The sequence below is a fragment of the Heterodontus francisci genome, chromosome 27, assembly GCF_036365525.1.
Source record: "Heterodontus francisci isolate sHetFra1 chromosome 27, sHetFra1.hap1, whole genome shotgun sequence".
Taxonomy (NCBI): Eukaryota; Metazoa; Chordata; class Chondrichthyes; order Heterodontiformes; family Heterodontidae; genus Heterodontus; species Heterodontus francisci.
In genome coordinates this window covers 67,916,052-67,943,049 of record NC_090397.1, presented here as the reverse complement: position 1 = coordinate 67,943,049, position 26,998 = coordinate 67,916,052, and the positions used below count along the sequence as shown (strand labels likewise).

The 26,998-nt window shown below is 42.3% G+C and overlaps 2 protein-coding genes across 2 annotated transcripts in view; one reads left to right on the top strand and one right to left on the bottom strand.

Annotated features, from left to right (window-relative positions):
* Nucleotides 1–26,998, bottom strand: part of LOC137384883 (proline and serine-rich protein 2-like) — a 58,962-nt gene that overhangs the window by 10,885 nt on the left and 21,079 nt on the right. The window contains exon 3 of the mRNA XM_068059536.1: nt 1,430–1,643. Within this exon, the coding sequence (XP_067915637.1) occupies nt 1,430–1,555 (126 nt within the window). The 5' untranslated portion in view covers nt 1,556–1,643. The remainder of the gene's footprint in view (nt 1–1,429; nt 1,644–26,998) is intronic.
* Nucleotides 4,813–26,998, top strand: part of LOC137384955 (uncharacterized) — a 60,804-nt gene continuing 38,618 nt past the window's right edge. Inside the window, exons 1-3 of the mRNA XM_068059667.1 lie at nt 4,813–4,897; nt 6,659–6,789; nt 11,403–11,488. Of these exons, the coding sequence (XP_067915768.1) occupies nt 4,813–4,897; nt 6,659–6,789; nt 11,403–11,488 (302 nt within the window). The remainder of the gene's footprint in view (nt 4,898–6,658; nt 6,790–11,402; nt 11,489–26,998) is intronic.

Sequence of the window (26,998 nt, the reverse complement as noted above, 5' to 3'; positions counted from 1 at the left end):
TCTCTAACCTGAAAGGATTCACTGATAAGTGCAGTTTATAGGGAGGGAAGAGCAAATATTTTATTTAAAAAACACAGGAAATTATTAATAAAGATGCACTGTAGCAATGCACCAAGGCACCATTAATAAATGTAACATTGTCCTTTGCAATGTTTGAGTTTCCACGGTTACAGCAATTTATTGCTGTGACCCAGATTTTAAACTCCAGTTGAATCTGGCAGATTTTGCCTCTTGCCGAGTCTGACAAGGTGACATAGAAAAGATATTAAACAAGTCCCTGCATTGACTGCAGCAGAAACAATCTGTGTTTGCAGAAACTGCCACCTAACAGCAGGTGTAAAACTGTAGCCCACTCACTGTAATAGTGCAATTTGTTAGTCTGCTTTCTTTATTCCACCTACCCAGGCAATCTGATACCATCACTGTATTTAGTTTACAATAAAATCACTCTTTTCTTTCTCAATGTTTGAAGTTTTTCTTTAAAAAAAAATCGTGAGAGCTTCCTTTATCTTTAAAAATAAAATAGCAACATTCACCCCTTTTCTTTTTTTTTAATTCATTCATGAGATGTGGGCGTCACTGGCTAAGCCAGCATTTATTGCCCATCCCTAGTTGCCCTTGAGAAGGTGGTGGTGAGCTGCCTTCTTGAACTGCTGCAGTCCATTTGGGGTAGGTACACCCACAGTGCTGTTAGGAAGGGAGTTCCAGGATTTTGACCCAGCGACAGTGAAGGAACGGCGATATAATTCCAAGTCAGGATGGTGTGTGACTTGGAGGGGAACTTGCAGGTGGTGGTGTTCCCATGCATTTGCTGCCCTTATCCTTCTAGTTGGTAGAGGTCATGGGTTTGGAAGGTGCTGTCTAAGGAGCCTTGGTGCATTGCTGCAGTGCATCTTGTAGATGGTACACACTGCTGCCACTGTGCATCGATGGTGGAGGGAGTGAATGTTTGTGGATGGGGTGCCAATCAAGCGGGCTGCTTTGTCCTGGATGGTGTCGAGCTTCTTGAGTGTTGTTGGAGCTGCACCCATCCAGGCAAGTGGAGAGTATTCCATCACACTCCTGACTTGTGCCTTGTAGATGGTGGACAGGCTTTGGGGAGTCAGGAGGTGAGTTACTCTGATACTAAGGAGGTTGTAAGATTTGCAACCCACAAAATAAATCACAATAAGTGCATATGAAGCACTTTGAGGTGTTTGAGTGATTTGACTAGGGATATTTTAAGTTTAAGTCTTTCCTTCAAAAGATGCTAAACTCCCAAAGTGGGGCTTAAACCCACAACCTTCTGACTCAGATAACAGTGCTACTGACTGAGCCAAGACTGGTGTAAATAGTACAAGCCTCTCATGGCAAAAATGAGGCAAACTGCCTAAAGTCTGAACCTTTTGCTTGTCATTAGCCTGGGAATGTTACAGGGCATTACACTTACCGAGACAGAGTTCCTAGATCTGGAACTGAAGCCACTGTCATGACTTCCCATTCTTCCAATGTCATGCAGCTTGTTCCCAGGTGACACATTGTAGTCCATCTCGGAATATCTCGATTCAACTGGCATTTCAGGTCAACTCCAGCAGCAGATGAATGTACAAACGAGTTGTAAAATGGAATATTATCAATGTTCGTTCCAAACTGATAGATGCTTCCTGGAAAGATTAAAAAGTTAAAATCTTTAGCTCGCAAGACAAGAAAGATGAAGCATTATAAAGATGAAGTTTCGAAGCTGATTCCCTCTCTCTTCCATGATACCCTGGTAGGTACAGCAATTGGCTGATGTACTGCTGTACTCTCAGTATGAGATAGACCAGAAGATTCTCTGGAATGGACAAGCCTGAGGGGAGATTTAATTGAGGTGTGTAAAATAATGAGGGGCTTAGATTTAGTGGATAGGAAGGACATATTTCTGTTAGCAGAAAGGGGCATAGTTTTAAAGTAATTGGTAGAAGGAATAAGTGGGGAGTTGAGGAATAGTTTTTTCACCCAGAGGGTGCTGGGGGTCTGGAACTCACTGCCTGAAAGGGTGGTAAAGGCAGAAAACTGCAATACATTTAAAAAAAATGCTTGGATATGCACTTGAAGTACCATAACTTACAGGGCTACGGACCAAGCGCAGGAAGGTGGGATTAAGCTGGATAGCTTTTTCTCAGCTGGCACGGACAGAATGGGCTGAATGGTCTCCTTCTGTGCTGTAAATGTTTCTATCCTTGGGTTCAATTCTGGGTTTATGTCAAGTGAATTGTTGTCAGACAGGGTTAGCAGTTGGAAGTTGATGGCAGGACTGTGGGGTGGGGGTAGTGGTTGGTGGTGGAGGAGTGAGAATCCACAACACATTAGGAGTCTGTAGAATGGTGGATATGACATGGGAAATTTGACTGGAGAGGTAGCAAGGCCATGGAAGGATACCCAGCAGCAGCTTGGATTTTGCTGCAATGAAATGTCGGCATCATCTTTGGATCTCCGGTGGCTATTCTCCTCTAGCCTGTAAACTTCATCAACTTTGCAATATTTATTTGTTAAAATCAATTATATAATTTTCAACTGAGACCAGCCAAAAAAAAACCACACAAGCTCAAATCCCAAGCATTCCTTTGTACTTCAGAGTTGAGCAGCAGGACATATTTCTAACATACCAGTGCAAGCTGAAGTGACCACAAACATCTGGGACCTTTTTTTTTTAAAGCAGCTTGACAATGTGGCCTTTAGGATGGTAGAGCTGCCCAGTGCCTACCTGCTCTGTTGAAGCTTGGTTATAATCCTACACTCTGAATATTAAGATTCATAGGACAGAAAGCTCCACTTACAAAAGAGAACGAGAGGTGGGGTGGAGGCACAGAAAGAAAGCCAGGACACTCAATCCTTCTGTTACAGCAGGCTAAGCTGCTGATATATCAGCCTCGTTCAACTTCACATTCTGGGGGATTGGCACGAATACTGTTAATTCTGGCTCCGTTATCCTGCTGAAAGATTAGATGACCATTTTGCATGTCTCAGTCAGTAACGTGGTGTGGGAAATGCCGAGAGCTAGCTCATGGAATCCAAATCAAGGAATAGTTCTCAGCTGTGACTCAGTGGGTAGCACTCTGACCTCTGGGTCACAAGGTTCTGGGTTCAAGGCCTACTCAAGGACTTGAGCACTAAAATCAAGGCTGACATTCCAGTGCAGTACTGAGGAGAGCTGCACTGTCAGAGGTGCTGTCTTTCGGATGAGATGTTTAACTGATATAGTGTCTGCCCTATCAGGTTGACATAAAAGAGCCAATGGCACTATACTGGAGCAGGTGTGTTATTCCTGGTGTCCTGGTCAATATTTATCCCTCAATCAACATCACAAAAACAGATTATCTGGTCATTATCACATTGCTGTTCATGGGAGCTTGCTGTGCGCAAATTGGCTGCCACTTTTCCCTACATTACAACAGTGACTCCACTTCCTAAGTACTTAATCGGCTGTAAAGTGCTTTGGGACATCCGGTGGTTGTGAAAAACGCTATTTAACGCATGTCTTTCTTTTTTCTTTTCTTTGAAAACTCTATCGGTAACTTAACACCTCAATGACCCGAGGATCAATGGCATTGAAACTGGAATTAGGGGTTACATCCGGAAACAGAACTGCAAATATTTTCACTTTTTTCTCTCCACTTTGTTCCCCTTCTCTTCAGGGAGCTGTAAGTTATCCAGTTACATTGTTCCAAGGGCAACCCTCTGCCACATCACCCAAGTGACTATTCATGTCCAAGTCTAGACACTGAATGCCAACTGCTTATTCATCCATGAATGTGCCATTACCACCTTTGTTAAAGTCCAAGACCAGCGGGTAGTACGAGAGGCACAGCTCAGGGAAAAAAAAGGTTTGATATTTGTATTAAAATCAAAATGTTTCAGTTGTGGTGTAGCCTCAATCGTCAGTTAGGGTGGGGGATACCCTTATTCAATGCCCTTTCTCAGGCAGAAATTCCTGCTTTCTGCCTGCGTGTTAGTTTCTCGTTTCGTTCTGCAGAATTAGATGCAATGCAGTTATCTCCTGGAACTGGTGGCTGCCTTCTCTGGTGGTGGCAAACTTGTCGGTGGCAAACTTGTCGGTGTCCCCTTCTCTAGGGAGCACCTTGGGATATTTTTGCTATGCTCAAGGATTTGGGCTCAAGGCCCTGGTGGTTTTGCGCTCACATGAACAGCCTGAAGTGATTCACTTTGGATATTTTATTGTAAACTCAGACAAAAAGAATCAGCAGAAAACAAGCTAAAAATACCACTGCCCCTCTGAATATATGATGTTAGCTGCCAATTTCTATTAGAAACACAAACTGAACAAGCTCCTTAAAGAAAAAGACAGTTTAGGGTTGAAAGTTGGAAGGGTAGTGACCCCTTAATGGCCAGACCTGCTCTCAAATAACATCTAAAGACTTATCTTTCTAGCCGGGTAGTGATCAGGAGCATGTCAGAAGGAAGTGGGAATTGGAGAGAGGACAATTAGAAAAATAAATTAAACCACCTCTGTATTTCGAAGGACAACTCAATGCAATACTTTATACATAATAAACAGGAGGATATTGAGAGGCGTAGAAGAAGTGAGAGACCTTGGAGAGCATGTCTACAGCTCCCTGAAGGTGGAGGACAGGTAGATAAAAGTAGTGAAGAAGGCATATGGAATGCTTTCCTTTATTGGCCGAGGTATAGAATACAAAAGCAGGGATGTGATGCTGGAACTGTACAAAACACTGGTTAAGGCCACAGCTGGAGTATTGCGTACAGTTCTGGTCGCCACATTACAGGAAGGACATAATTGCTCTGGAGAGAGTACAGAGGAGATTTACAAGAATGTTGCCAATGCTTGAAAGTTGCAACTACGAGGAAAGATGCGATGGTTCTACGGAAAACAACCCTAGCCTGAGAAGGCTGAGGGGTGACTTAATTGAGGTGTACAAAATGATGAGGGGCCTAGATAGAGTAGACAGGAAGGACATGTTTCCCCTAGTCGAGATGTCAATTACCATGGGGCACAGATTTAAGGTGATTGGCAGGATTAAAGGGGAGATGAGGAAAAACATTTTCACTCAGAAGATGGTGGGTGTCTAGAATTCACTGCCTGGATCAGTGATGGAGGCAGAAACCCTCAACTCATTTAAAAGGTACCTGGACATGCACCTGAAGTGCTGTAACCTGCAAGGCTACGGACCAGGTGCTGGAAGGTGAGATTAGATGGAGTGGTTAGTTTTTTTCAGCCAGTACGGGCACGATGGGCTAAATGGCCTCTTTCTGTGCCATAACTTTTCTATGATTCTATGGTTCTAACTCATCCTCCCATTCCTTTCTGTTAAGAGACTGACAACTAATGTGCCTAATAACAAACTAACACAGTGCTGCCTATTAGAATTTGAAGAAAGAAAAAAAAGTGGATTTATACAGCAACTTTCACAATGTCCCAAAGCTTTGCTGCTAATTAAGTACTTTTGAAATGTAGTTACTGCTGTAATGTAGGAAACATGGCATCTAATTTGTGCACAGCAAGATCTCACAAATAGCAATGAGATAAACGACCAATGAATCCATTTTAGTGATGTTGGTTGAGGGAATCAATGCTGGCTAGGCCCCCGGGGCAGGGTGGGAAATTGTACCATAGGACCTTTTACACCAACTTCAGGCCTCAGCCTAATGTCTCATTAGAGAGAGGGCACCTCTGACAGTGCAGCACTCCCCCAGTTCTGCATTGGGAGTGTCAAAATAGATTATTTACTCAAGTCTCCATAGTGGGCCTGAACCTAAGACCTTCTGAATTCGAGCTGAGAGTGCTACCACTGAGTCATGGCTGACATGTTCAGTGATGTTAATTACAAACAAAGAAAAAGAATAAGAAAATGAAACAAAGCAAGAGGGGATGAGGGAAAATCAGACACTTCGTCAATATTTACAGCAACTGTTGGTGCCCCAAAATAGTGATAGCCTTGAAATCTCTTATAAATGTACATGATGTTTTATGTGGCAATTAATGAAACAAGGCTATATCAAAACTCATCGTGAACCAGTAAGCAAGTAAAAGAATGGGGGTCAGAGTTGTTTTTTTTCCTCAATGTGGTAACAGTTAGAAGAAATTTGGTTAGTTTAGGAGTTCTTTATTTTTGCCAATTTTCTCCTCTTCTGAAGGTGCTCACTGCTGAATAGTTCGACAGGCTGTATCTTGACTGTTGAAGTTATATGGAGCCTTAAATAAAGTAAACTGCCCTGAGGCACCAAACAGTTGGGGGTCATGCTTCCTGTATGAGCCTAGGCATTAATTTCTGGCAGGGTTTTAATGGCTGACAGCTAATTCTTTCTTCACCTGATGTTTATACAGATGCATTCTCCAGCGAGAGCCTGGGACTATTTCCTCCTTCCTAACCCAAACTTCAGGCTAATTTAGCACTAAGTAAGATTTCACCCAGGGATTTTTGGTCTGTGTGCCACAGTTGTAAATTGTTCTTAGCAGATGAGTCATTATGAGACTGGCTTTGAAACTTTTGTTTCCAACAGTCAGTGTTGATGCTTCCACCTTGATTAATATCAGTTGGGACTTGGTCCAAGCTGCTTCAACAATTGTTTAAAGAACTGGATTAACACAGTTGGCGTGACACAGCATTCAAACCTCAAACTGCCAACACAGACTCTGATATCTACTCAGAACTGTGAGGGGGTGGAGGGGGTTGTTCGCATGCGAATGGAAAACCCAGCGGTACGGGTTTCCTGGACTTCCTGCAGAATTTATCAACAGGTTTCCCGTCCGACAGCCAATCTGTTATCCTGGGATCCAACCACGTACAGGTAAGCTTGTGGGGCCTGGAGAAAACAGGCTCCTGCTCCTCCTGGCTCTCAAGCAGTGCTGTAAAATGCACTTGCTTCATTCTTCCGACCCCATCCAACTCTTTTTACATTCTGTGATTCCCGGGCATCGGGACATCTGGCCTCCACGAGTTAAGAATGAAAAAAATCCTGTTGAAATGGAGCCTCCTTAAAAATATTTCAGTGACTGACTTGCATCCTAAGGGCGGATTGGTCTTAAAACTGGAAGCCGGTGAGTTGAGCTCAGATTTGAGATTCAAAATTTTTTTTTAAACCTCCCCAACAGTCTCCAACCCACCCATCATTGGAGGTTAAAACTTCCCCATAATCTGAAATCAGTTATCAGATCTCTGTGGGTGAATCAGTCAAGCTGTCCCCTTCTTACTGGGGGCTGGTTCAAATACATTTTAAGAAAAAGATTCTTGAGCTAATCATTTAGAAGAAGTGTTCATATCTGCATACTTGCAAGTGTAGATGTGCATGTTATGTATACACGCAAACTCATTAAATACTGGTTGAAAATTAATTTTTATAGCCAATGAATTGATTATGGCATGGGAGATTGTAGTTAAAAAAGGACTTGCATTATGCACAGCTTCAAGACATCCCAAAACGCTTCACAACTGGTTAGTCACTTTTGAAGTGTAGTCGCTGTTATAATGCGGACTAACACAGCAGTCAATATGTGCATAGGAAGATCCCACATGCATGAGCTGTTTAAGCTGTATGTTTAGTTTAGTTTAGAGATACAGCACTGAAACAGGCCCTTCGGCCCACCGAGTCTGTGCCGACCATCAACCACCCATTTTTACTAATCCTGCACTAATCCCATGTTCCTACCACATCCCCACCTGTCCCTATATTTCCCTACCATCTACCTATACTAGGGGCAATTTATAATGGCCAATTTACCTACCAACCTGCAAGTCTTTTGGTTTGTGGGAGGAAACCGGAGCACCCGGAGGAAACCCACGCAGACACAGGGAGAACTTGCAAACTCCACACAGGCAGTACCCAGAATTGAACCCAGGTCGCTGGAGCTGTGAGGCTGCAGTGCTAACCACTGCACCACTGTGCAGTTTTACTAATGTTTACTAATGCACATGTTTTACTAATGTTGATTGAGGGAAGGGTGTTGGCCAGAACATCCAGAGAACTTCCTACTTTTCTCTGAATAGGTCCAGGAGGTCTTGTGCATCCATCGGAATAATCAGTTCAATGCCTCATCTGAAAAATGACACCTCTGACAATGCCGTGTCAGCCTAGATTATGTGCTGAAGTCCTGGAGTGGGCTTTGAATCTGCAACCTTCGGACTCACAATGAACATGAGTGGAGGAACGAGGTGAGTGGGAGGATTATTGAATCAGTCAGTATGACTCGATTCTTTTTCTTAAATATTTTTGTGCTGATCACAGTGAGGTGAGGGATGTCATTCAGTGTTGCGCAATTCCAGATACCCAGTGTCAGCATGAAACATTCCTCAGCTGACCACGAACAGAAAAGCTTGTTCTACTTGTTCTCAAATCACTCCATAGCCTCGTCCCTCCCTCTCTCTCTAATCTCCTCCAGCCCAACAACCCTGAGATCTCTCCACTCCAATTCTGGCCCCTTGTGCATGCCCAATTTCATATCGCTCCACCATTGGCGGCCAAGCCCTCGCCTGCCTGGGTACTTAGCAATGGAATTCCCTCCCTAAAACACTCTGCCTCTCTTTCCTCCTTTAAGATACTCCATAAAACCTAGCTCTTTGACCTAGCTTTTGGTCATCTGCCCTAATATTGTCTTACGTGGCTCGGTGTCAAATTCTGTTCGGTACTGTTCCTGTGAAGTTCCTTGGGATGCTATATTATTGCAAGTTATTGTTCCTTAATCCTAACCTCAGGAGCAGCTGTGCATTTTTTCCATTCACAACATAAGAAATAGGAGCAGGAGGCGGCCATTCGGCCCCTCCAGCCTGCTCTGCCATTCAATAAGATGAAGGCTGATCTGATCTTGGCCTCAACTTCACTTTCCTGCCAACAACCCCCCCCGCTCCCCCATAAATCTCAACTCCCCTATAATTCAAAAGTATATCTATCTCAGCCTTGAATACAGTCAGTGACTCAGCCTCCACAGCTCTCTGGGGGTAGAGAATTCTAAAGATTCACAACCTTCAGAAAAGAAATTCCTCATCTCGGTCTCAAATGGGCAACCCCTTATTCTGAAGCTATGCCCCCTCGTTCTGGATTCCAGAAGGGGAACCCTCCTCTTAGCATCTACCGTGTCAAGCCCCCTCAGAATCATATGTTTCAATAAGATCACCTCTCATTCTTCTAAATTCTAGGGAACATAGGCCTAGACTACTCAATCTCTCCTGGTAGGACAATCCTCTCATCTCAGGAACCAGTCTGGTGAACCTTCATTGTACTCCCTCTAAGGCAAATATAGCCTTCCTCATGTAAGGAGACAAAAACTGGACACAGTACTCCAAGTTTAAGGCCTGCTCAGGTCTACAAAAAAAAACCCAAGCCCGACCCAAGTCCTTCCATTTTTCACTTTGTTACTGATCTGCACAAGCTTAAAATAACTGTAACAAAACCACCTTTCTAGCCAAAAATGACATTAACTGTGGAGCCACTTACCTGTGATAGAGCGTGTCCGACCTGAGCCCGAATGCCAGACCTGGAAGTGCAACCCGACCCAACACATGTCGTCGGGTCCCGTTGGGTTCGGACTGGGTAGCAGGCCTTTACTCTAAGTTTAGTCTCACCGAGGTCCTATATAATTATAGTAAGACTTATTTACTCTATACTCCAATCCCTTTGTAATAAAGGCTAACATACCATTTGTCTTCCTGATTGCTTGCTGTACCTGCATGTTAACTCTGATTTATGTACAAGGACAGCCTGGTCCCTCTGAATACCAACACTTCCCAGTTTCTCACCATTTAAAAATATTCTGATTTTCTATTTTTCTGACCAAAGTGGACAACTTCACACTTCCCCACATTATATTCCATCTGCCATATTCATGGCCACTCACTCAACCTGTCTATATCCTTTTGCCATCCTCCTCACAGCTTACTTTCCCAGTTAACTTTGTATCGTCAGCAAACTTGGATACATTACACTTGGTCCCCTCATCTGTGTCATTGTTATAGATTGTAGATAGCTGAGGTGCTGCCAATTGCCAATTCCAATTGTGTTCAGTTGGCGGTACTTTTACAAAGTGTCAGCCGTGGCTCAGTTGGTAGTACTCTTGCCTCAGAGTCAGAAGATTGTGGATTCAAGTGCCACTTCAGGACTTGAGCTCAAAAGTCACAAAGCTTATACTCCAATGCAGTACTGAGGGGGTCCTGCATTGTCCTGAGGTGCTGTCTTTCAGATTAGATGTAAAACTGAGGCCATGTCAGGTAGATCCCATGGCACTATTCTGAACAGTTGGGGAATTATCCCCAGTGTCCTGGCCAGTCCCTCAATCAACATCACTAAAAAACAGATTATCTGGTCATTATCACATTGCTGTCTGTGGGAGTTTGCTGTGTGCAAATTGACTGCCGTGTTTCCTACATTACAACAGTGACTACACTTCAAAAGTATTTTGTCATTCACTGTAAAGTGCTTTCGGACAACACGAAAGGTGCTACATGATTGCAAGTCTTTCCGATCACTCGAAGTGAAGAACTTCGCCTTTTGCTGGTTTGAACCGATGTGCCCTCTTGTCCGATTGTCACAGTTCTGCTTGAAATTAATTTGTGTTGTGTTTCTACGCTGTTTGCTAACTTAGATACCTCGACAAACCCTCCTCTTAAGAAAGGTGAAAAGCAGGCAGGTGGGATTATCTAATTTATTTTTTTTTTTAAAAAGGATGCACTTATTTGAACCCAAGGATCATTTCCTGCTCCGGAAAATATTGATGTTCAGCAAGTTAATACTTTTAAATAGATTCAGCAGTAACAAAGCACCCATGTGATCCTTCTGGTTTTTTTAACTGACAACCTAGTCCACAGTTTCAAAATTCTTTCTTTTCTTTGATTTGCCAAGGGTAAAATGTGCTCCCTTTCTCTCCACTGTACCACTCCCTCATTCAGTCACACTGTTCTCAATGTGCAGTCTAAGTCCTGAACAGTGCAAGGTTGCAGTCAGTTGTGGAGCCTTCCCATTCCTGTACATAATTATGTTTATTCAGACAGATGATTTGTGGCCCAGAGGGGAAAAACAATTAAATAAAAATCATAACCATACTATTGTATTTAATGATCAGCTGAATAAACACACAAGTGAAAAAAGAATATGCTGATAAGGTTTGAAGAGGGATGGGAAGAGGTTGGTGTGGAGCATAAACGTTGGCATGGACAGATGAGCCAAATGGCCTGATTCTATGATATACAGTCTATGTACAGTGATTCCATGTATAAATGAAGGGCTTTAAAGAGCAATTGGAAGCTTCTATCTTAATTTCTGGAATTTATGTACTTTTGAGATTACAAGATGCATTATAGTTCCTAACTAGCCGTGTAAACTCGCATGACTTCCTGTACGTTCCCCTGATTCCAGCAGATATCTCACTTTTAATTGGTGTTACTATACTTTCTATTTTGGTGACTGTTTTTCAGGTTAAGGTGAGAGATTTTAATGTTGGAGAATGGAACACTTTCCAATCTTGGGCACCCAGTATCTGCACCAACACTCCCCAGATCAGGTACAGTAATAGCTAACTGGAGAATAAGGCTCCTTCTTACTCTGTCCCTAACATACCTGGGATTCCACCTAGTTTATTTACCCCCTTTTCCATACCTAATCATCCTGTGGCTTTTCTGAATTAAATTGACAATTTAAATTTAGTATCAATTGTAACCATTGAGGAACAGTTTTTCTTGTGGACAATCGTCCATTAGGAACTGGATTCAGGGATAGTCAACCTTGATTACAGTCGGAATGAGAGAAGACTATTTTTATGCTCGGAGTTAGATACATGGGAAGATTATGGAGTTTTCTACGAGATACTGAACATGCATCACGTGCGATCTTCAAGCAAAAAACGTGAACACACAAAACTGCTTCAGGCAATAAATACAAGGTGTTTATAAAGTTCTTGTGCAGCTTTAATAACTTTGGGTGTGCACACGATAGAAGCAAACTAACCAGAATATGAAAGCATCGTTCATAAAGTTTTATTATAATACAGTTCAAATTTCTAGGCTTCAACACAACCATCATCATTTGTGTTACATTGTTTAATTCGATTTTCACTGAATAAATTCTCCGGTTGTTGCTGAATGATTTCATTAACATTAAACACAGCATTAACACTAACATTACAAATCTTTATGAATTATACTTTCACATGCCATTTACAGTCTGCTTCTATCATGTGCACATCCAAAGTTATTAATGTTTTAAGTTGCACAAGGACTTTATAAACACCCTGTATACACAAAAACTGATAGAATGCATTCAAATCAGAAATGGCCACTATCCGCAAAGCTGCGGAATATGATGAACAATACCGTCTTAAAAGTTGTTTTGCTTTGCAGTTTGTGCATCATCGATCCTGAAATAGCTGCTAGGGAAAACAAAAGATAGAAAACGCTGGGGCTCTGCTATAATGCGGTCCAGTGGGTTTGTCTTGGACCCCAAAATTTTCATTCTGCTAATGTGGCCACAAGCCTCCTCTCCCTAATACGAGCACGGCTAGCAACTTTTAAAAAAAAAAGGACTAATTAATATCTGATTGATTTTACACAGCAGCTGCTTTATTCATTTATTTTGGAGCACAAGGACAGGAAACTGTAGGGGTATGCATACAATATTGGCCCCCACACTGGCAGGGTCAAGCCTGAGCACTAAGCACCAGCTATGAAATAACATGGTCCCAGTGTAAATGTGTGGCAAAGGTGCAGCATAGGTTGATCAGGATGTTAGCAGGGATGATGGGTTACAGTTATGAAGAAAATTCCATCAGCAGCTAAGTTGCCTGTTCCTGGTGACGTCAGGCTACTCGGAATGACAGATTCGCTGGGTTATATAAATAGGGATTGAGTTGCACTTTAAAAAATGAATGAAGACCATTCATTGTTGACATAATCTTTCTCTGTCATATGCAATGAAGACAATAGAAGGCTGATAAAGGTACAAGGTGATCTACTGAGGTTGCTAAGGAGTGCAAACAAACACTGTCCATAGCACCGAGTATTCATTCCATAATAGGTCTGCATTACTTATTTATAGCACTGCTCACGTTGTAACAATCCACACCTATGAATTACTAAAGTACGTTTTGTGGAGCTGAACATCAGGGCTAACAACAAGCCACTGGAAATGCCTCAACTGTCAGTCATGTAGTGATGCCGTTCAGCACCGTACTGAAATTCTGAATCACAGTGGTGAGAGTGAGGATTTGCATCTTCAAACCTGACACTAAACCTCAAATGCTTACTTCAATTGTACCACTCTAGTGAGGTATTAAGAGGACCAGTAATTCCCCAGAAGGGGTCAAGGGAAAAGTAAGGGGTGGGGGGGGAGGGAGATACCACCACAATGCAGCTCTCCACACAACTCATGGTCTGAGTTTAAGAGTGGCTTCTCTATTTCAGTGAGATTACATTGAATTACAAAGAACCTACAGCACAAAAACAAGCCTTCAGGCCCAAGTGTCTATGCCTGTATATATGCTCCACGCAAACCCAATACCATTTAATTACTCCTTCCCACCTGATCCCTACACCCACTATTCCCTTCTCCCTCATGCATGCTTCAAACCTCCTCAAATATATTAATGCTATCTTATCACTTTTATGTGGCAGCGAGTTCCACATTCTCGCCACTCTCTGGGTGTAAAAGAAATTCCTCCAAAATTCTTTATTTGATCTGTTAGGGGCTGTCTTATATTTATGCCCACCTGTTCCAGACTCATCCACAAATGTAAACACATTCTTCATGTCCAGTCTATTGAGCAGTTTGATCATTTTAAAGACCTCTACTCTCTTCCACAAAAAAAGAGTCTCAGCCCCCTCAATCTTTCCTGATTAGTTGCATCTCCTCAATTCTGGAAACATCCTTTGAAATCCTTTCTCCAGTGCTTCAATGTTCTTTTGGTAGTATGGACACTGGAACTACACACAGTAACTCCAAATGTAGTTGAACCAAGGTTCTATATAAATTTAACATGACCACCCTGATTTTGTGGTCTATTCTTCTAGAAAATGAACCCCAGTACTTGTTTGTACGGTTTATGGCCATATCAACTTCTGTTGCTAAATTTACTGATTTAAGGCTCTGTACTTCCAGATCTCTTTTCTCCTCTACCCCATTTAGATTCTTACCATTCTAGGAATAAGTGGCCTCCTTCTATTCCTTCCATCAAAATAAAACACCTCACACTTCACTATTAAATTTGCCAGGGAACAACGGCATGCTCCCAGTGTTTCACATAGAACAGATATCACCTCTGATAAGCAGCAGGAAAGATCTTCCTCTATTCACAAACATGCATGAACTGGGGACAGGAAAACTGGGTGGGGGGTTGGAGGAGGAAAGAGGGAGAGAATACTCCTTCCCTTGCTTTAAACTGATAATAACAAAAAAGAACATAATAGGAGCTGGAGTAGGCAATTTGACCCTTCGAGCCTGCTCCGCTATTCAGCAAGATCATGGCTGATCATCTACCTCAACTCCACCTTACCGCGCTATCCCTTAACACCCAGAGATCTGTCTTTATTATACTCAATGACTGAGCATCCACAGCCCTCTGGGGTAGAGAATTCCAAAGATGCACAACCCACTGGGTGAAGAAATTTCTCCTCATCTCAGTCCTAAATGGCCGACCTCTTATTCTGCGACTGTGACCCCGTGTTCTAGATTCCCAAGGCGGGGAAACATTTTCTCAGCATCTACCCTGTCAAGCCCCTTAAGAATTTTATACGTTTCAATTACAACACCTCTCATTCTTCTAAACTCCAGAGAGTACAGGCCTAGTTTACTCAATCTCTGCATGGAACACGCCACAAGAAAAAGTGAGGTGGGGGGGGGGGTGGGGGTGGGAATAATATTTAATAAAAAACAGAATGTTATGTACCCACAACAAAGAAAGAATGCATTGTCCTGGTAACAACTATACCAGATTAGTGAAGACAGAATAGATCATTGGTGATGCAGTGATGCCATCTCATTTGTCACTAAAATCACAACGTGAAGTGGTGAAAAACCCTCGGTTCAAGATTTGATCTGCGGTTGTCGTGGCTCAACGTTTCAAGCAAATACTTTGTGGATTCTGAAGAAATTGAACCCAAACTCAACAGCTGCCAATGAGGTGCCAATTTAAAATGGACAGGTTTTTAATTTAACCGGTTACAACACACTGATTTTTAGCTTTTTTTGCAAGTGCGCCAGATGAGAGGAAGCTGGCCTATATATAATTAATAACACAAATAGCAAAATGCTGATTTAAGAAATACTTTGTTTTGTATTATAATCAAAACTTCTCCTAGTGCCTCACATGTTGAATTATTTAGGTCATCTTGTTGGTAAATTCAGCAGCCATTTCTGTGCCAGTAACAGCCAATTAACAGCAAACATGTTGAATAACCAGGTGGTAGGTTATTTTTGGTTGTTTGGTGTTAGTTGAGGATGGAATGTTGTGAAGGATACCATTGTTGTTCTTCCAATAGTCCCAATGGGATCTTTAACACCCCAATAGGAGCTCAGTTTATTGTTTCATCCAAAGGGCAACATCTTCAGCATTGCAATGCAGCAGTGCTGTACTGGAACGTTCACCTGTTTTAATGCACGCAAATTCCAAAGTCGCACCTGAACTCAACCTCCTGACCTAGAGGCAAGAGTGCTATCGATTAACCACCAATCCTAATTTAACATTGATCATTATTGGAAAAGACAGTACTTTTGTTTTAATAACCTAGCCCATTTATCCTTACCTTCTTCCTTCCCCTACTTTCGTCTTTTTAAGCCTTTAAGAGGAGAGTTTTCCCCCTCTCCTCTGAAGGTGGCGCCTCCTTAGCAGTGTTCAATTCCACGCACACCAGGCACTCTCCACTACTTCACCAAGGTCACCATTCTTCATTTTGGTCCCAGAGGGCGTTAGGGGGAGACGGTGGCGTAGTGGTAATGTCAGTGAACTAGTAATCCAGAGTCCCAGGCCAATGCCCTGGGGACACGGGTTCAAATCTCACCATGGCAGCTGGTGGAATTTAAATTCAATTAATAAATAAGTTCAATTAATTAATTTTAAAAATCTGGAATTGAAAGCTATGTTATAGTGCTATGAAACTACCATCGGTTGTCGTAAAAACCCATCTGGTTCACTAATGTCCTTTAGGGAAGGAAATCTACTGTCCTTACCTGGTCTGGCCTACATGTGACTCTAGACCCACAGCAATCTGGTTGCCTCTTAACTGCCCTCTGAAATGGTCTAGCAAGCCACTGAGTTGTCAAGGGCAATTAGGGATGGTCAACAAATGCTGGCCTTGCCAGCGACGCCCACATCTCGTGAAAGAATAAAAAGTAGATGATGGCACTGTGATGGGCATCACAACCAACCCCAATTTCATCCTCATCCATCCACACATGACAATTGTCAGCCAGGGAAGTTGGAAAGGGCGGGACACTCACTGAATAACGATCAGAAGCAAGAAATCAATTGCATTGTTCCCTTTCCAAACTTAGGGGCACCAACATCCCGACTGACATTAGCTATCTCAGCACAAACTGGAAATTAAACCTGATCTGTAAGGCTTAATACAGCAACACATTTACTCACTAAACCATCAGGTAACACTAACAGTCGCCTTTTGAACCGATCACAGCCACATCTTTCCTGCTCAATTGAAAATGGCTGTTTATTTTCTTCCTCTTTAATAGCTTTAGACCATTTCAAAACTAAGTCAACTCTTTGAAACCTTAGCTACCATCTGAACATCTGCTACAATGTTTGATTTGCAATTCAGGATTGAAATTCTTCGGAAAATTGTGCGTTGGGTTTCAATATCAGATGGATGGTTTCTCTGCTCATATTGGGTACTGGATCCACCCATTGTGACTGCAGTTTATCAAGCAGAGTCAGTCCGGATTTGAAAGCTGTCGTAGGACAAGCCTGAGTTTTGAAACAGATTCAATATATTTACACACTTCCATTGTAAGTGGCTGTTTCAAAACGGACACAGACACTGGGCATTTCCCAAGACAGTCTAATAATAACCACTGTCAGTTATTTTCTAAATTCAGATTGTAGTTCCTGCCTTTCTTAATGAATTCTGCAAAAGCACAAAGGAAACAGGTAATTGTTCATTGGATATAACTACAATATAATACAGTTCCCACCAACCACCCACTGCACCTGCACCCCCCCCCCCCCCCCCAGCCCCCTGCCAAACCAATCGTCTCCTCTCCTTACTCTCCTAAAAACATGGGGTTGAAATTGAACATGGGCGGGGAGGCAAACAAACAAAATTGAGTCACCCGTTGTACAACATGCCTGATATTAATTTCTATCATGTCTACGGATCTGAATATTGGGTGGATATAACAGGCGGCCAAGGCAATCCCAGCTTTGCCGTGTCCTCAGCCATGTCCAATTTCACCCCCACAGATTCTGCGGGATCGGGTTCATCAACTCGCAGTTTGGGTACAGTTTAACGTTGTCTTCTTAATGGGGTCTGGTTCCAGGATGCTACCGCCCAAATGGTTACCCTTCATGTGTGAGCCTAGTTCGTGAGTGCTAGTTATTGAGTACTGCTAGGTGACAGGGAAGGTGGAAGGAGCAGGACAGCCAGACCCTGCTCTCACCTAATGTCGACATACAAGCACCAGCAGCAAAGGTTACCGGATAGCAACAAGGAGTGGGAACTCTGCCCTAATCCGAACCCTGAGACAGGGGGGCTAACTTAATGCCTCTATTGCCATCCGAACTGAGATCATCTAACTTTGTACAGACTAGGGAGCCAACCCAAAAACTTCCTGGTCTGTATGGCTCAGCGACTCATTGCCTTAATCAACTGAGCTACTGAACAGGTCTCGTTTGTTATTTATATCGCTCTGGGTTTTGCGGTAGTACTGATGACAAAATTGTCAGCCTTTGCTGTCGTTATTCCACTGCAACTGGCAGCAAATTCTGGAGTCTGCCCATGCGCAATTAAATGCGGAAATCCAGAAGTTGCTGTCAGTGATTCTACGCTTCTCCAGAGGATGCCCCCAGACGGCAATAAATTAATAATCATTGAATGGACAAGAACTTCCACTCTTTTACACTCATAGTCTTATAAAAAAAACCTGGTGAAAATGTTACATCTTGAATGAGGTGTAACTGGGTTTTTAAAACAGCATACTAAGTTCAGAATTATTGCTAAACAGAATTACTGTCCATAAGAAGCTAATTTTATATTTGTTGAATGTCAAATTTCTCCATTATGAAAAATTCCACAATTAATATTTTTTATAAAGTTTATGATATTCTAGCTTCTACCTTAAGCCCATGCATACGTTCCAATTATTTCACTCACTGTAAAAATTTAAAAATGAAGGGATTCGAAGGTTGTTATTTCATGGTTTGCTGTCCGAAGTATTTTCACAATGTGTTTGGCTGCTAACCCAGTTTGCTGACATCAGTGCTGCTGCATGCCTGGCGATCTCCTTGACTTGGTGCCAGATTCAAACTGACGTCAGGAAAGGGGTAAATCCACGCTACAGAAGATTGCTATATCTTTGTGGGCAGCTTTCTTAGCGGGCAGTGGCAAGTGCAGCTGACTGTAAAATAAGGGCTATTATATAGATAGATAGAGCTGGGTCTGACAGCAGCTCTGACCAGCGAGACCTTTGCTGGCAAGTAAATGAATCCTTTTATATTTAGTAAGTATTTGTTCTGAAGGATTAGCTTAACTACCTGAACAGATCACTAGCCTTGAAAATGATGTTTAAATATCACCAAACTGCCCCTTTATTTATTGCAAGTCAAGCAGTGCCCCCATTTAATGCAGGAATTAAATTTAAAAATCAATTTTAAAAAGATTTTCAAACAAAAGAATTCTTGTTTCATCTGGAAAAAAACAAAAACATTTGTTTTTAATGAATGATTGTCTGGAGGGGATGATTGAAATTGCCATAATACGATCCCACTATTTGAGCATTATGGTTTCTCATGAACTTTTAGGATGTCAGCCTTTGAGCAGGAACAGGAGTGTGAGTTATGCAGATGATAAAAAAACTGCTCGTGGCTGAAAGTTCCATGGAATGTTGTAGATCTATGCCAGAGGCGCTACTCTCCCAACCTCATAGCAGGCATCAATAGAAGCTCTGTCAATGTTAAAAGGTAGTGAGGAGGCCGGGTTTTTCTGAACATACCTTGCAGCCCTTAAACAAAAAGCTTCCTTGGTATTTCTCTATTAAACTGTGTTTCTTTTTTGTTTATACATACACATCGTGTTGTGCTCCTTTATATAGCTCCTGTAATGTGGTGAAACATCCAAAAGGTGCTTCACAGGAACGTTATCACACAAAATTGGACACCGAGCCACATAAGGAGATATTAGGACAAATGACCAGAAGCTTGGTCAAAGAAGTAGGTTTAAGGAGTGTCTTAAAAGGAGGAAAGAGAGATAGAGGCAGAAAGGTTTAGGGGAAAAAATTCCACAATTTAGGGCCTCGGCATCTGAAGGCCTGGACACCAATGGTGATGCTCAAGAGGCTAGAATTTGAACAGTGCAGATACCTTGGACAGTTGTGAGGCTGGAGGAGGTGACGGGAGATGGGCAGAGATAAGGCACGGAGGGATTTGAAAACAGGGAGGAGAATTTTATCAAAGCATTCCTCAACTGGAAGCTAATGTAGGTCAGTTAGCACAAGGGCGATGGGTGAACGGTCTTGGTATGTGCTGTTCTGAAAGTACTTCGATTTTTTGTTAAATTTTGAGGACTTGTGTTTTATTTGGGAAAACTGAAAAAGGATTCTATGGACGTCTTTTTCACTGAGGTCATTGAAAAGGACAGAGAGGTCTTGTTTGCAAACAACACGTACTGGAAGTCACCTGTCTTCAGATAAATACTGTTACGATCCAGTGAGAAAGGTGTCTAGGGTTCTCTTTCAGCCTTCACCTAGTCTGACTGTAACAGGGTTTAATTTTGAACACACCGTGTTTTTAGCTTAAGGCAAAGAAACCAGCGCAAACAGGCTTTCTTAGGTTTAAAGAAGAAAAGTTGAAATTTATTAAACTTAAACTCTAGTTCAGTTGACGCCTATGGATACACGATGCGCCCACGCTAGCATGCATACGTGATATACACAGGCAAAGAGAGACAGAAAAGAGCAGAAGAAAAATAAAGTGGAAAAGTTTGAGGCAATATCTGAAGAGTTTTTGTTGCGGTTCTTCAAGCTCACTGTAGAGTCCTTGATTGTAGGTAGATTTTGCTTTTCATTGGGGCCCAGTATTCTTCTTAAACCTAGTTTGCTGTAGGAGGCTTTTTTTCTTGGGGTTCACGTGGATTCAGAGGCTTGTGAGAATGAGATGGGAGCAGACAGGAGATCTCTCAGTCCAGGAGCAAAACAGACACTCTCAGTTCAAACTGTTTATACAATTCAGAAAAACCCAGGTTACCAAGCAAGTTAGTCATGTGACTAACTGGTCTGACCACATCTTGGATTGAATCACTTTAGCCGTCTCTGGAATGCTCCACTTACACACAATACCTGGTGATCAAGGTCCCTTGTGGGTTGAATGTGTCAGGGAATGGTCCTTTGACCTTCCAATCATCATCTGTAAATATGCAAATGTCTTTTCCAGCCACCGCTGATCTGTTTAACAAGTCCTTTCTTCACTCCAATAACAGTTTAAAATCGATATTAATGACAAAATTAATGTGCCGTAGTCTTGGCAGGTGGGGGCTGAGCATGACAATACCCAGCAGCGGCTTTTTGCCTTGGAGGGGGGGGGGGGGGGAGATGTTTACAGAGAAGTGACAGGTCAAGATTTATAGGGGTCAGGGGGCTCATCTCTACAAATATTGTTTTTGGTTTTGCTTTGGACAGTCAGTTGGTATTTGGACAGTGTTCTGAAAGGAGATTTTTTAAAAACCAGCCACGAGCGTAGTCACCCCAGCTCAGCCTTTTCCATCTCTTTGAAAAGCCTGCCAGCTTTTCCATCTATGAGAAGCTCTTAGAAGCAAGTGTAAGAAATAGAGAAATTGATGATGCATCTTCCTGAAAGGCTTGCCTGAAACCCTGTGTGTGTATATGTATGTGTGTGTGTGTCTGTGTATGAGAGAGAAGGGGCTAAGGTTAAAGGGAACTTTCATATTTCAATCTGTGTGTTAATACTTTGCTTAGTTACTGATAATTTTGTTGTTTATTAAACAACATTATCAGTTTATTATAAAAGAAACCTGGTTGGTGTATTTTATTCTGGGATAAAAATAGAGTCCACGATTGACTAACGGTAACTGGGTAAACATTTAAGTATATGTTGTGACCTGTGGAGAAGTGGAACTAGAAAGACAGTGCACTCCTCCTGCCTTGGTCGTAACAGTGTTAGGATACGAGCAACAGAGTTTTGGATGACCTTAAGTTTATCAATGTACAGGCAAACAATATCACCATGTTGTTAGCAGCACCACTTTATTAGCACTCTGGCCAAAGGGAATTCTATTCACCTAAAGTTCTCCTGCTAAAATACTCTCAGTGTGTCACACATCTCTAATACAGAGAACAAAACTCCTGAGAAAATCCGCTCAATAGCCTTGGTGTCACATACAGGATTACATACAGCACTCATTACCCTACATACAGCCTAACAGCATGATTTATGAGCCTTACAGCAGTATCGCCACTAGGAATTCTGTGTAGCATAATGATGGCTGTGTCAGATTTTATTACTACATCCACTTAAACTGAAAAAAAACATGCGGCAATGATCATTCATATTACAGGTAGATTCTATTACCCAGTTATTGTGACTCCCTCTAAACTCGATTTCAAGTGGTTGAGATATATGTTAGATGCTCCTGATGTCGCACAATTTTTCCCTTTTACTTTGTGCGACAGATTCTGCAGCAATGGTTGTTTGTTGGTCATAAATCAGGCCTTTAATTTCTAGCCCTGGGCCTTTCAGGATAGCTGCAGAGAAGGAAACCCATGCAAATTGGAAATGGTCATTAGGCTGCTCTTGCATATTCCCTGGTAGTCAACTGAAGAGCTACACTGGCATCAGCCTGGGAGCTAGTTGCCTGCTCTATTGGGTGCCCAAGATAGGATGGAAGAAAAGGAAACCAGAAAATACAGGGTGAGATTTTAAACTTACTCAAAATTCATTCATTTGCACAGAGTGAAAATCAGACCCTATGGGCTTGATTTTCAAATCAGGGTCGGGAACCTGACACCCAGATAATTTCTGGGTAGCCACAATTGCGTTGCAATCTTGAAATGTAAATACCTTAATTGGGCCGGCGATGAGCTTGGTGCCCAATTAGTGGCACTGAGAGTAACCAGGAGGCGGGAGCTGCCAGCACAGTGCAAGCGACAAAGGCAGACGGCAGCCATGAGGGAGCCTGCCACTGTCTTGCAGAAGAGAGAGCATTTCGAAGGCGTCAGCCTCAATGAGTACAGAAGTGGCCAAACAAAAGGTAAAGCTCATGATCCAGTGCAAGATCCACCAGCTCCTGAAATTTTTCGGTTTCGAAATAAACTTTACCTTCTGCCTGCTTTGAACCAGACAGGAATGCACTAATGTGCACCAGGCTATTTGGGTTTGGCGATTTTAATTTTGAAAATTGCCTTCTCGCCCTCCCTGGCCCATTAAACAAGCTCAAGGAGCTGAACTGGAGGTGAGCAGGTTCCTTGTTATCCCCCCCCACCCCGCCTAACCCTTGCAAAATTGTGTCGTGTCCCAGCGCTGCCCTCCAGGAACATGATTTTCGAATCGCGCCCACACCCCTTCCTGACCCCACTGGCAATTGAAAATCTCAGCCTATGTTTTTCTCAGTTAACTCTCTGTTCCTCTCCTTAAGGTGCTGACTTTTGCTGGGCTACTGTTGCGTTACCTGCTACAAAATGCTCTATCAGGGCACAATCTAAGTATAGAAGGGCAAAATCTAAAATCGTACCTGCTGAATGTTCCTCCCATATTGTGAATGTTTCATTGTTGGGTTTGTATTAATAGCATTGTAACGTGTTCTAGAGAAAGTCTTAGTTAACCTTTACTGGAGTCTAACATCTCTATTATTTACAGTTACTATATACACTCTCCGCAAGCCACCTAAGCTAGCATCCTTCGTGCTGCTATACCTTCTTCTCAAGCTTATCTCGTGTGACAGTTACATCATCGCTTGTACAGTGGGAGGGTTCTCTGACTGTCTTTGGTATTAACCCTTTACTTCCTTATACTACATCTCCTTCCCCGCACCCCCCGAAGTCTTTATCGAACATCTTCCAAACAAACATATATACATTTGATTTCTTTACTACTCTTTCTTTCCTTCCCCTCTCTTCCCCCGCCAAGTCTTTGACTTTACAGATTCAGTGTCATCGGAGGTTTGACAACTCTCCTTGATCTGGTTGTAATCTGTCTGGGATGATCAGTAGTCTTTGGAGGAAGTCTGGGTTGCCAACTTGGTTTTTCGTTTCTACTGGTTGTAATATTTCATTCGGTTTGGGTTTCTTCACCTTCATCTGGATCTTGCAGGTGGATTATTATTATAGACTGTTGCTTTTGCGGAATAGGAATGATATTTGTCCTATTCCTTCCTTTGTTCTCTTCATTCATAAAACATACAATCGCTGATAGTCCTCATGTCTATGGATTACTGTAACTTCTTGGTCCAGGTCATGTATCCAAACTTTTTGACCATTGTTTAATTTGGGTAAGCTTCTCACTCAAAATCTCCTATTGTGATTCCTGATTTGTTTCCTTCTGGAGCAGTGTATATAGTAACTGTAAATAATAGAGATGTTAGACTTGAACTTTCACGTAGTTTTGAGTCTTCAATCCAGGCATTAATTTGATGAGGCAATACTGGAAGCTATGTTCTTAACTTCCTTCCCTTTAGTAATTCTGGTGATAATACGGAATTGTTTACCTTTGTTTGCTCGACTTCGGCCACCTTTTCAATCAACTGCAGTTCCAAGCGTGCATTCTTGCTCAGTAAAGAAAATTCTTGATTGTGTAGGACGTATAAAAGGTCTCTACTAGTTGACTTCCTTTATGCTGAAGAGTTTCTTGGAGTTTGCTTTTTACTCACAGTTGTGTCCCACCTGGACCTTGCAACTGTATATTTGTCGGTTGCAGGTAATGTCTCTTCGCCCATGGCTCTTGGTCAGACAATATCGTGATGCTAGTCCCTGTGTCAAGCTGAAAATGGGAGGTGTCCATTCACGTAGATGTCTGCTGTCCAGAAATCTTGGTTTGGATTCCTGATTTCTTCAAAGAACTCTCCTGGTTGTTTCTCTTGTGGATATTGCTGTACTTGATTCACTGCTGTTTGTGTGAAGCTCTTCTGCTTTGTACCTTTAAGTGAAGAAATTTTGCTCTGGCACATCTTCCCATAGTGTCCAGTTTTATCACACTTAAAACCACTCAGCTTTACTTGCTGGGCACTGCTGTCATCTGTGGGTCTTGGTTCCACATCATTGGCAAGGTTTTCCTATGTGATGCACCTTCTCACCTGTATGTTTTTTTTGTTTCTCAAAGTGTTTCCCTGGCTTTGGCTTAACCAGCTATATGGGCATTGGACTGCTTTTCATCCACTGGTCTTCAGCTCGTAGAATGTCCCTATTCTCTTTGCGAACTTCAGCCTATCTTATAATTTGAATGGTCTTTTCCAGTGTAAGGTCTTCCTTGGATTGCAACAGTCTGACAAGGATTCATCCGCTATGCCAATGACTATCCTGTCTCTGATTAATTCTGCCTTTAATTCGCTCTATTCGCCAATCTAGAAGGTCAATATAGGGATATACAGATTCACCAATCATCTGCGCCCACTTATTAAATTTGGCTCTTTCCAATATTTTATTGGTACGGAGATTAAAATATTTGTCAAAGGCTTGGAATACCTCTTTGAATTTATCAGTAGCCTCTTTGATCCTTTGTCGGACAATTAAGTCATCCACAACTGCACCTACTGAATATAGGAGGGTGTTCACTTGCTCCACTTCAGATTTTGTATGGAGTTGTGAAGCAATTCTAATCCTTAGGAACCTTTTTCTCCATGAAAGCCAATTTTGAATTCTGATTAGGTCCCTCTCGATTCTGGAAATTCTCCGCCATTCCCAATTTTGGATCCATATTGCTTTTTTAATAGACTTTTTAGGGTGTTCCCCTTTAAGGAATCTTGCATGTTTTTTCAGGCTTGGTTGCCTTAATGGAGGTGTCCTAGCGGTTCGTGAGTTCCCTGCTGTTTTAAAGACCTTTCTGGGGTTATCCCCTATCTTTGAGAAATGCAATTTGGATTTTTTTTCAGGCTTTCTTGCCTTAATGGAGGTGTCCCTGCTGTTTTTGGGGGTTTCCCATGTATCTCAGGAGTTCCCGTGCTTTGCCCTAGTGTTCAGCCCGAGTGAAGGATTGGGTTTTTGCCCCGTTTTTTTCAAAGGCATTTAACGTGATCCCCAATCGTCAGTATTGTGACTCACCTATTCGCTGGATTCTACTTGCAGGCCAGCACGCTTCTGTTTTGTCGTGCAGCCTCTATTTCTGTGCTCTGACTTAGCACAGCTGCGGAGCTCTTCACAGTCTCGTCTGCAGGTAAGTAGGTTTCTTACTGCCAGTATTTATCTTTAAACTTCTCGTTTCTTCCAAAAGTAAGGAGATCTTCAAATTCTCCTGGTCGCTTTCATCGCCGTTTACCATTGCCACAATGTTGCAATGTTGGATTTGTATTAGTAGCATTGTAGGGCATTCTAGAGAAAGTCTTAGACTCCAGTAAAGGTTAACTAACAAGTCTATTATTTAGAGTTACTATATACACTCTCCACAAGCCACCTGAGCTTGCATCCTTCGTGCTGCTTTACCACCTTCTTCTCAAGCCTCTCTCATATGACTATTACATCATCGCTCATATAGTGGGAGGGGTCTCACTGTCTTTGGTATTAACCCTTTACATCCTTATACTACAGTAAAAATTTTGTACACTTTTACTGTGATAACATTACAGGGCTCGGTTACACATTACCCTTTACCAAACTGAACCATTCAGGGAGCTTGAACTGAATTTTCCACAAAAGGGGAGAACTTTACCTCACCCAAAACAAAATAAGCAAATTTGCAAACACTAAAATGGGGAATGCACATAATGATAGAATGATACAGTGCAAAAGGTGGCCATTTGGCCCTTTGTGCATGGTGGTGGCCCTTTGAAAGAGCAAATACCACACCATACAGGGCACATAGCATGGCACATCTTTACAAAGAACAGAGCAGCTTATGTAACACACAAGTTGTAGGTCTGTCACAGTCAGTTCCTCTTGATGTGTTGAATATTTCATTTCAGAAATTAGGAGGAAAAAAATAAAAGATTATAAATATGCTCATTGGACCGTGGCATATGATAGAGAACACAATTGTTTTCAACATTGAAAGCATTATTAGAGTCGTGTACAGAGAGCTCTTACTCCATCCACTGGTATCACTTGAGATCTCCCTGAAAAAGAGGAGACCTTCTCAAACCATTTGGAAACAATTTGATGGTAATGGCGAGTTAGGAAACTGCCTTTTGCTGCTGTAGTTTGGGTTCAAATCCAGCTCAAACTGATGGATGGGTGTCTATAAAAGGTTCCTTAGTAAAATAAGTTTGGGCAGTCTGATACTTCAGAGAGTTCAGGCCCACAACTCAGAACTGCTCCAAATATCGACTGGAAATACTATAGTTCGAGTACTTTAGATGGGTCAGTTTTTGTCCAGTGTGTGCAGGAGGGTTTTCTGACACAATATGTAGACAGGCCAACCAGGGGCGATGCCACATTGGATTTGGTACTGGGTAATGAACCCGGCCAGGTGTTAGATTTAGATGTAGGTGAGCACTTTGGTGATAGTGATCACAATTCGGTTAGGTTTACCTTAGCGATGGGCAGGGACAGGTATATACCGCAGGGCAAAAATTATAGCGGGGGAAAGGAAATTATGATGCGATTAGGCAAAATTTAGGACGCGTAGGATGGGGAAGGAAACTGCAGGGGATGGGAACAATCGAAATGTGGAGCTTATTCAAGGAGCAGCTACTGCGTG